At 34.5% G+C, this 11,673-nt stretch overlaps 1 protein-coding gene across 1 annotated transcript in view; it reads left to right on the forward strand.

The window, feature by feature from the left end:
* arrdc1b (arrestin domain containing 1b) overlaps positions 1-11,426 on the forward strand; it is a 74,569-nt gene extending 63,143 nt beyond the window's left edge. Inside the window, exons 5-8 of the mRNA XM_056446299.1 lie at positions 1,796-1,978; positions 2,548-2,724; positions 5,899-6,367; positions 8,140-11,426. Coding sequence (XP_056302274.1) covers positions 1,796-1,978; positions 2,548-2,724; positions 5,899-6,367; positions 8,140-8,207 — 897 coding nt within the window. The 3' untranslated portion in view covers positions 8,208-11,426. The remainder of the gene's footprint in view (positions 1-1,795; positions 1,979-2,547; positions 2,725-5,898; positions 6,368-8,139) is intronic.
* The last annotated feature ends 247 nt before the right edge of the window (positions 11,427-11,673 follow it).

Here is an 11,673-nt window from a genome sequence, read left to right on the forward strand (position 1 = left end):
GCTATGAGGCGAACCTGCTACTCACTGCGCCACTGTGCAGCCCTTTAGTGTATACTATTATTAGTAATTCTTAACCGTGATTAAAAGGTGAATTTATTATTATTTTTTTTTTACACCCTTACTACAGTTTTCAGTGTCACATGATCATTCAAAAAAGAAAAAGGAAACACTAAATAAAAGAAAAACCATTGTAGTTCACTGCAAAAAAAAAATGCTAGGCTCCACACAATTCCTTCATGTTGAGACCCCAGAACAAATTGATTAAGTTAACTTAATTGTTTTTACAAATTTAAGGGTATTGAACATAAAACAATTAAGTTATCCCCCCACAAAAACAAACAAACAAAAAAAAAAAAACGGAAGAATTGTGTTGATTCAGCTCATTTTAAATAAGTTTGAACAGCAAAAGTCATATTTTGAGTCCATGCTGATTTGGAAACAGATTTCATATTTTTGTATAAACCATGATATTTACCATGAAATGTATAAAAGTGCCAAACAAAAATGTTTTCCTATAAACAATACTTTCATTAATCAAGTGCTCATTAAATTGATTAAAAATGACAGTAGATACATTTATAATGGTGCTAAAAAAAATTGTTCAAATAAATGCTGTTATTTGTAACTTTTGTAACTGCTCGTTAAATCAATAGATTTTTTATTTTTATTTTAGATAAAGGCAGTTATTTGTAACTTTAAAATGATCAAACGCTGTAAAAATGCGGTAAAAAATCTTCTTGTGTGGCACAACATATATTTTAGTGCATTTTGAAAAAAAAAAAAACTGATGTTAAACAAATATATTTATTAAAATAATAATTTAGTCACAGAACATCTTTGGAAATAGAAAGATAACACATTTAAATTCAAGCAAAATATTGCAAAAAATTGCAAACTACATAATTTAGACTAAATTTGCTATATTTTTGTGCTGTTATTCGTAACTTAAAAATCATCCAACACTGTATAAAATGCTGTAAAATCATTTTGTGTCGGCACAACATGAAGGAATTAAGTTAATGTATTACTTTTTACACATTAAAGTCAATTGAACATAAAACAAAAAACAAACATAAAACAAAAAACTAAAAATTCTCCCCCAAAAACAAGAATTGTGTTGTTTCAGCTCATGAAAATGTAAAATGCATCACAGTTTCGATGTTACTAAGCAGAATACTAAAAATTTTTTACTTTAAAATAATAAGGTCTATTATTAACGATTGAGCTCCAATAATTATTTATCCTAACAAAACTGCAAATCGGCATAGTATAATAATTTCTGAATGATTATGGCCGTGAAGACTAGTAATTCCTGCAGAATAAATTACATTTGGAAATACGTTCATATAAATTCATTCATTCATTTTCTTTTCGGTTTAGTCCCTGGTTTAATCAGGGGTCGCCACAGTGAAATGAACCGCCATCTTATCCAGCACATGTTTTACACAGCGCAACCCAACACTGGGAAACACCCACACACTCTTGCACAGATTCACATACACTACGGACAATTTAGCTTATTCAATTCACCTGTACTGCATGTCTTTGGACTGTGGGGGAAACCGGAGCACCCGGAGGAAACCCACGTGAACACGGGGAAAACATGCAAACTCCACACAGAAAGGCCAACTGACCCAGCCGGGGCTGGAACCAGCGACCTTCTTGCTGTGAGGCGATTGTGCTACCCACTGCGCCACCGTGCTGCCCCGTTCAGTTAGAAATAAATGTGAAGTGTAAAAATAATAATAAACGAATAGAAATGTATCTAAAAAAATGTCTGTCCTACTTTTCCCAGCAACCCAGCTGTGCAGTGACAACGAAAAAGTTTAACTACCTCCTGGTAAAAACAGGCACGCTTATGCTGAAGGCTTACACTGATCTAAGAGGATACACTCCAGGACAGGTCATCAAACTCTCCGCTGAAATCCATAACAAGTCTGGTAAAGACACCGGCTATGTGATGGCTAGCCTGATTCAGGTTAGTAAAGTAGGACAATATGATCGCATTAAGTTTCATAATGAGCGCACCCTATTTTCAAAGGAAATATTTTTATCCATTTCTCAGAGAATATGGGTAATATATACTGGTGCATTTGAACAAAACAGATTTATTAAACGGATATATTTATTAAAATAATATTTTAGACACAGAACATCTTTAGAAATAGATAGATGATACCTTTAAATTCAAGCAAAATATTGCAGCTACATAATTTCGACTAATTTTGATATTTTTTTTTTTGTTTCTCTTGATTTTTTTCCACTCATTTTACATATAAATTTAGGTTGTACTCATTTTAGGTTGTTATCATAAGCAATTTTTTTAGGTTAGCTCTAGATTTGGCTTCAGCACTGTCTAAACTAATGTATATGCACCAATATAATATTGTATAGCTTCCTTTATAAATTATTAATTGAGAAGATAGATTTGTGATGGGTGTACTCGTATATGCTGAGCACTGTGCATGAATTCTCCTTCGCTGTATAGGTGATACAGTATATATTGTCAGATAATATCACTCACTATGTCTGTGTATGTTTGCACAGAGAGTTTCGTATAAGACCAAGCGTCCAGTATTTGATTTGCGGCCCATAGCAGAGGTGGAGGGAGCAGGAGTGAAGGCAGGCAAACATGCGGAGTGGAGAGAGCAGATCATTGTCCCTCCTCTTCCTCAGTCAGGACTCACCGGCTGCAACCTCATAGATATTGAGTACTTTATCCAGGTATGAGACTCCAAATCTTAACTTTAGCACTTCACTGAGTTAAAACCTTCTGTTGTCATTCAATCATCTTCATGTGAGTTCAAACTCTTTTATGGAATACAGTGGGGGAAATAAATATTCAACACGTTACCATTTTTCTCACAAAACATATTTGTAAAGGTGCTGTTCACTTGAAAATCTCACCAGATGTTGATACCAACCAAAGTAATGCATATGCAAAGATATGCAAAAAACAAATCTAATACAAGTTTACAAATGAAGTTATGCGTAATAAAATGTTATGATGCAGGAAAAAGTATTGGATACATGAAGAAAGGGAGGTGTGAAAAGGCAGTGAAAGCCCAGACAGCAGCTGAAATCTCTCAGTAGTAGCAACCCTCTGCCCTTTCTCATTGTAAATAAATATTAGCTGCTTCAGTCCAACATCTACATTATCAGGATGAAGAAGATGAAACCTGGGTGGACATTTCAGCAAGACAATGATCCAAAACACAGCCAAGAAAACTCTGAAATGCTTTCAGAGAAAAAAATCAAGCTGTAGAATGGCCCAGCCAATCACCTGACTTGAATCTAATAGAAAATACAAATTAAAGATCATATTTGATAGATGAAAGCCACAGAACCATCAAGATTTTTACACACTGTTGAAGTCTGTGAAAAATCACACCTGAGAAATGCATGCGAGAAAAATGGTGATGTGTTGATGTATTTGAATTAATTGGTAGATTGATTAAAAATTAGGAACAAATGAAAGAATCATTTAGAGCTGTTTTGTGAGAAGGATTGATCAGATCATTGAAAGTACCAAACTCAGTGAGTTGACACATTCTGAGGAGTTTTCTGAACTGGATCAGCTGAATCATTGAACAGGCTCAAATCACTGAATTAAATTCAAGAGCCAAATCTGTCTAATTCATATAACAATTAAACATGATCAACCAATTAATTAAAATGATTTTCTTGTGTGAGTTGATCTTAATAACCAAATCAAATGATTTATAAACTGAATCAGCTGATTACTTGTGTTCAAAAGCCAAATCAGTCCAATTTCGTCAACAATTATCCAAGCAGGATAGAGCAGTTCACTGAAAAGATCTGATTGTAATTGAATTTAAGAATCAAATCAAATGATTTGTGAACTGAATCAGCTGATTCATTGATAAGATCTGATTAAAAAAATAGAATGGATTTATAAAAACTCAATTACAATCAGTCTGACTTAACAAGATCACATGAATTAGATTCATTGATGAAAGAATTAATTAGAACAGACGAACAGGGTCTGTAAGTGAAGATTGAACTAAATGAGTTGATTAAAAAAAAATAATAATAATTTTATATATATATATATATATATATATATATATATATATATATATATATATATATATATATATATATATATATACAGTTGAAGTCAGAATTATTAGCCTCCCTGAAATATTAGCCCCTCTGTTTATTTTTTCCCAAATTTCTGTTTAACTGAGAGAAGAAAATTTTCAACACATTTCTAATCATAAAGGTTTAAATAATTCATTTGTAATAACTGATTTATTTTATCTTTGCCATGATGACAGTAAATAATATTTGACTAGATATTTTTCAAGACACTTCTATACAGCTTAAAGTGACATTTAAAGGCTTAACTAGGTTAATTAGGTTAACTAGGCAGGTTAGGGTAATTAGGCAAGTTATTGTATAACGATGGTTTGTTTTGTAGACAGTCGAAAAAAAATAAAATAGCTTAAAGGGGCTAATAATATTGACCTTAAAATGGTTCATAAAAAATTTAAAACTGCTTTTATTCTATCCAAAATAAAACCAATAAGACTTTCTCCAGTAGAAAAAATATTATCACTCAGACATAAAGTGAAAAGGTCCTTGCTCTGTTAAACATCATTTCGGAAATATTTAAAAAAAAAAAAAAAATTCAAAGTGAGGCTAATAATTCTGACTTCAGCTGTGTGTAAATAAATATATATATATATATATATATATATATATATATATATATATATATATATATATATATATATATATATATATATATATATATATATATATATATATATATATATATAATCATGAATAAATCAACAGAAACAGTGTCGTTTTATTTAAAGATAAATACCAAGACTGAATAAATAAATTCAGTAAAACGAGTAATATCGTTTTTTTTTTCAATGGGATCCATCGGTTTAATGAAAGGAATGATTTGAGCTTATTTCGAAAACTAAATTGGTCTGATCATCAGTGAACCAGAGCAGTTTTGTGACCAGTTCAACCAACAGACTGAAAATAAATTTAGAAAGGTATGTTTTTAACCATTTTAGTCATGCAAAGCTTATCTAGATTGTGTTCTTTTATGGGCTATACTCAATTTTATAAGGGACCTTTTACAGCATCGATAATGTAATTTAATAAAAATATAGTAGGTTAAATAGACGTAAGCATTTGTTTAGGTGTTTAAGCATAAAAGGAGATGAAAAGCTGTTGAAGTGAAAGTTGAATGAATCTGAATCAGTCTCTCAATCAGATTCGACTCAAATCACCAAACTTTGACTTTTCTTTCATGAACATGTCATTTTAATTTCTGAGCGATCTGTAGCTTTAAAGCATTTTGCAAGACACCACTTTCAGATTAAGATTAGGGATGTCCCAATAAGGTTTTTTGCCCTCGAGTCAGAGTTCGAGTTGTTTGATTTTGAGTGTGCCGATACTGAAACCCGATCTGATACTTCCTTATTTTAACATTTAACAACTCTGTTAACAAACAGAGTACTTCTGTGAGGTAGCTTGAACAATTAAGTAATAAATAGCATCAATTCTTCACTTTTGGACTTTAGTGCAACAGTAAATATAAAAAAATCTATATAAAAACAAATAGCACCTCAATACCCGGCAGGCATGTAAACAAAACTAAAATAATAGTGCCACAGTGTTTGCAAAGCTGGCTAAAAGCAGAATTATAGATGCATAACTATAGATGTTAAAATGAGAATATATATACACATATATTTTTGAGTCCTGATTGGAAGATAACATATAATTCTGATCGAGTCTGAAACTGCTCGATTTCCGATCGCGTGATCGGATCTGGACATCCCTAATTAAGATGTGTGTAAAATCATTAATATCATACAGTGCTTTTCATGAAGTCTCTTCTTCTGGCAGGTTTCACTAAAATCTCCTGAGGCTGTGGTCACGTTACCCATCTACATTGGGAACATTGCTGTAAACTTGACTCCCTCCATTCCTCACCCCATGGCTCATGGCGTCCCGATGCCCACCGGGCCGAGCCTCAATCCAGCAGCTATAGTCCCAAGCGCACCTCCTGCAGAAGACGAGCTGGCGGGACAGTTGGCAGCTGGAGGAGGCGACAGCGAGGAGATCCCCACCAAGAGCCATTCTCAGCAGGACCCGTCCGGCGTTCCTCTCTCTGTGGCTCCTTTCGGTCATGCATCGGGTCCAGTACCACCACAGAGCCAGCAGCATGTCCAGTCTACAGACGGCTCTGCACCACTCTTCTGTTTGTCCACAGGAGCCACTATACCTTTCTTCACTGATGGGAACGCAACGCCAGTGCCCACGTCCTGTCCACTCATCCTGCCCCCCGAATACAGCACCTGGGAATACCCACATGGTGAGTACAAGATAAGTACACTTTTACTGGTCATCTTACCACAGTGACCTTATTCATCCTCCAAAACTGCCAAATAATTTGCCCATCTTCTCTGTTAAACATCCAATTTATCAAGTATTCTATATGTCATTTTTTCATATGCCGCCACCTTCCCCAAATCCGTAACCCATTCTTGAAATGATGGTGGACCTGCTAAATGCCAGCCCCTCATTATGATTTGTCTTCCAATCACAATATATATTTGAATTCACTCAAGACATCTTCACACCAGACCCCAACACGAACGGGCTTGTTAAGGAAACATTTCTTATCTTAATTTAGTTTCACTTGAAGCACTAAAATCACTATCTGAAAAAACTAGACAAATTTCATCAAATAACTAAAACATTAATTATTTAAAATAATAATAATAAAAAGGAAATAATTAAAATCAAAAAGAACAATCTAAAAAATAAGTTTAGTATAAAATATAAAAGTATCTCAGTACTTGATTAAAAAATTCACTAAAAAAGATTTCAGTATACTTAATACAACAAACTGACATTTATTATTATTAATTAATAAATTTTAATTAAATTTGAATGAATTTTTTTGCATGTAACTCAGCGTTCTCTCTTTTAAAATGTAATCAAGCTTCAATATCATGTACAGTAATAGACGGTAAAGACCAGGTTATATTTCAGATAATGTTGGCATTGATCTCATTACAGAAACATCTTAAACATGAGTAAAATGTTAAATAATGCTACCAACAGTTACGTGTAAGGAAGGCCAGCTAGCAGTGCTCTAGCGACAGACGCTACAGGCCATGATCTTTAGTCTCCTTGTTAGAATAACCGACTCCCATACAAAGAATCGCCGGTTCGATCCCAGCTCAGACCGGGTAACATGTGGGGGCTCGTCTGGCATGGTTGTGAGGTTGGAGTTGTGAGTGTAACAGAGGCCAGCTAGTGAAGTGCTATGCAGGTAAACTTTACTCCTCTGACCTCTAAAGGTGCTCTAGTGACAGACACTAAAGGCTATGGTCTTTAGCCTCCTTATTAAAGCAACCAATATACAAAGAATTGTCGGTTCTATCCCAGCTCAGACAGTGTTGGATGCAGTATGAGCGGTGGGTTACAAAAGCATAATCAGTTCAGACCACACAAGCAACAATCTTTGCATTAGCTATGTGCTAATTCATGTAAATACATGTTAACTGCATGCTGCCGTGTAACTCACCTAGAAACATGTGCTAAGTTGTAAAAGAAAGCTTTTTGCATTATCTTCAGAATTTGATAATTTATGATGAAACATGCTTTGTTGAAACACGCCATATGTTAGCAATGAGCTAATTTACAAAGAAACATATATAGGCTAACAAATATGCTGTCATAAGAGCAATTTGCTAGTTTACCTAGAAACATATTAGCAATATGGTAAATCATGCTAGAAATGTCCCAAAACATGTTAGCAACTTGCCAATTCATGTTAGAAACATGTTTACAACTTAGCAGCCAAGTTAGCAGTTTGTTAATTCACATAGCAACAGCAATATGTGAAGTCATGTTTTGGGTTTCAGGGGGTCTTAAAAGGTCTAAATTTGCCCTTTCACAATTTTAGAAACTATAAGATGAATTTATTTAGTTTGTTTGTTGTTGTTTTTGTTTAAAGAGTAGCTAATGAACATCGGTGTAGTTTCTAAACCTATTTTGTGCTCCAATAATTGTACATATAGAGAACAGTATTGGCTTCTTTTTAATCAAATTTTCTTCATTTACTCTAATTTTCAGAGCCTCCTCCCACATATGAGGAAAGCTGCAGTAGCAACAACTCCAGCTTCAATAGTAGCATGAGGTAGACGACGACAATTCAGATGTCCTGCTTCTTTATCATGCCATTCATCTGCTGCCCCCTGCTGGACGGTACAGGCATTGCTGCCAGACCCCTACATCAACCAAATATCTTTAAACCTTTAGGATAATTTCCTTATGTTATGTAGTTAACCCCTTCATATCATCATTTCAGCAGAAAACAAGCGGGGAGAAGGTTTCAGTGCCTAAGAAGACGTAGCACTCTTGAAAAACAAAACCCCACTCAGAGATTTTGCGAAATAAATACCAGCATCTGAAGCATTTCGAAGTGAAAGTTACACTTTTTCATTCAACCAAGCCTGGCCTTATGTGAAGCTCATCAGAGAATGTGCTCAGTAGAATAATTCTGCCTGACCGAGGGAAAAAATCAAATGATTCTGACATGCTTGTGGTGCAGCGGTGGCTCTGAACCAAAACACTGGGCCGCAGAAAACGTTACCCTGCAAAGAACAAGTTTATTTATTAAAGGTGATTGATGGGACTTTTTAACTAATCACCAAACAGACACTGTGTGGATACAGCTTGGAAATACCAATGTAGTCGCCATCATGGGCACATAAGTCATTGTCGCTTGGCCAAATGGTAGCCGAGGTCTCTTGATGAATGCTTAAGGGAACAATATATTGCATATCGTTTCTGAATGAAAACTACTTTCCCTGCCTGTCGAGAGATTTTTGAAGCAAACATCAGACTGCTGACTCATTTCTGTTATCATATTTACACCAACCAAAAACAATACTCCTCTTTTTCTTTTTTAGATTTCACAGTTTCACCCTGGAATTATTATATAACCAACAGTCCTTTTTTTTCCAAAGTTCGCATTATGGCAATGCTGGTCAAATGGTTGATATCAGAAATGTGCGTCATTTGAAATCAAATTTTATTTGAAATCAATAATGACTTAACTTCTAGTTGATCATTTGGAAAAGTGGCAAACACTAGATTTTGCTGACGAATCATCTGTTGAACTGCATCCCAATCATCACAAATATTGTAGAAGACCTACTGGAACTTGCATGGACCCAATATTCTCATAGAAACCAGTCAAGTTTGGTGAAGGACAAAATCATAGTTTGGGGTTACATTCAGTATGGGGCCGTGCGAGAGATCTGCAGAGAGGAAGGCAACATCAACAGCCTGAGGTATCAAAACATTTGTGCTGCCCATTACATTACAAACAACAGGAGAGGGCAAATTCTTCAGCAGGATAGCGCTCCTTCTCATACTTCAGCCTCAACATCAAAGTTCCTGAATGCAAAGAAGGTCAAGGTGCTCCAGGATTGGCCAACCCAGTCACCAGACATGAACATAATTGAGTATGTCTGGGGTAAGATGAAGGGAAGACACTGGAGATGAATCCAAATAATCTAAACTTTTTTTCTCAGCAAAGTCAGACCTTACTGTCCTAATTAAATAATTAAAAATCAGGACATGATCATATTACCAATACCAAATACCAAATGATACCAAATGATCAACTAGAAGTCAAGTTATTATTTGTTCTTCCTAAAACTTGGATAGGCGACAAGACGTTTGTCATGTAGTGTACATGTGTTTTATATGTGACTTTTGGTCGTATTCATCAATATTTCTCATATTACCCCTCTACGAATGGAGATTTATGATGGATTTCTGGTGAGGCCTTAGGCTGTCGTGTACAGTCCTTTAATATGGCAAACACATTTGTTTTTTCATGATGACCAGTTCAGACCCTTCAACTGTTGGTGATTTTGAAAAATTGAAGCACAAAATGGCACTTTTATGTGTATGTATATATGTGTGTGTGTGTGTGCGTGTGCGTGCGTGTGTGTGTGTGCGTGTGAATGTTTTCTCCACTTCCTCTCCAAAATATGAATAATCGTTTTTCATTTTTAGATCAGTATTGTTATTGTTTTATCTAGTTCTTGATTTAGCAAGGAAAGAAAGTCTGATTCGGAACACAACAGAACACATAAATCATGTTCTGTGTTATTTTATATTACCAAAATAAAATAAAAAACATGTTTCGGTACTCATTTCTGGATATTGTTTTAGATTAATGTGCTATGTTTCATTTACAGTGCTGACAGAAAATAATAAAGTGAGGTCATTGTACAAGCAAGGTGCCATTTGTGTACTTCAAATACAACAGTAAACTAATGGAAATAAAATAATAATAATACATGAACATGCATAGCTCTATTAGATTTTTTTAAGGATCTGTTTTCTGGCCTACTTAAAATTTGGCATTTTGATTGGACATTGATTGGACTCTCATAATATTATGTTTTATTATTTTTAGGTAATATTATGCTTTTTATTTTATTATAACTATTTTAGTATTCAAAACACTTTAATAAATTGGTTTATCAGGTTTGTTATATTTATTTTATTATAAAATCTGAACACTGATTTTTTTATTGAATATTCACTGTGAAAATACTATTTAAAAACCTTGAAATGGATTAGCGCAGTTCATTACTTAAACACACTGTATCATAGTAAGATTTATAAAACTGGTGTCCTTTTAAAATCACCTTTTAAGACTACAAAAGGCACATATTTTAGAGAATGGCCCATTCAGATTCATATCAAGTGGCTTTTTCTGTGCTGATTGCCTCCCCCCGCAGGCCACTGTGACTTTTAACAGTGCAGCTAAACATAAATTCAGATTGATTCTTCACTGTGAGTGCTCAAATCTCTGCGAATGCATACATTGTATGAAAGATTATTCAGAAAAAGAACATTTAAATTCACATCTGTTATCGCATGTCATTAGAGAAATCCCTGACTTGAAGTTCTGTAAATGTTCAACCACATTTTGCCTTAACTGTGAATCTGAAGCATCGCTGGTCCCGTCATACAGTAATTATAAAAAAGAATGTTGCATCAAATGTATTGTTCATTTGTCTCTCGAGCCTCTTAAGCTTTCTGTTGGCATCAGAAAGTGTCGTAGGAGAAAGTATAGATGATAATTTGTAGCATTTCTGTAAATGCTGAAGTTGCGGCATGGACAAACTCTTCTTCATGACTTATTTTAACCAAAGTTTCAGCAGCTTTATCATTTCGTCATTATGTGGTACTTTTCTTTCCCTGGATTTTCCAGCAGGTTTCGAAACAAAGTAGCACGATTGTGGATCGATGTTTTATGTAAAGTTGTCAAACAGAATCAAACTTGTACAGCAAAAGTAATAAAATCACTTCAATTCTCATTTTTATTCTGCAAAGTTGTTCATTCAATGGTTCATTTTTGACTTGTGCTTATTTGTATACTCACCGGCCACTTTATTAGGTACTGTCCAACTGCTTATTAACGCACATTTCTAATCAGCCAATTACATGGCAGCATCTCACTGCATTTAGGCATGTAGACATGGTCAAGACGATCTGCTGCAGTTGAAACAGAGCATAAGAATGGGGAAGAAAGGTGATTTAAGTGACTTTGTATGTGGCATGGTTATTTGTGCCAGACGG

Source organism: Danio aesculapii, chromosome 21 (assembly GCF_903798145.1).
Source record: "Danio aesculapii chromosome 21, fDanAes4.1, whole genome shotgun sequence".
Lineage (NCBI taxonomy): Eukaryota > Metazoa > Chordata > Actinopteri > Cypriniformes > Danionidae > Danio > Danio aesculapii.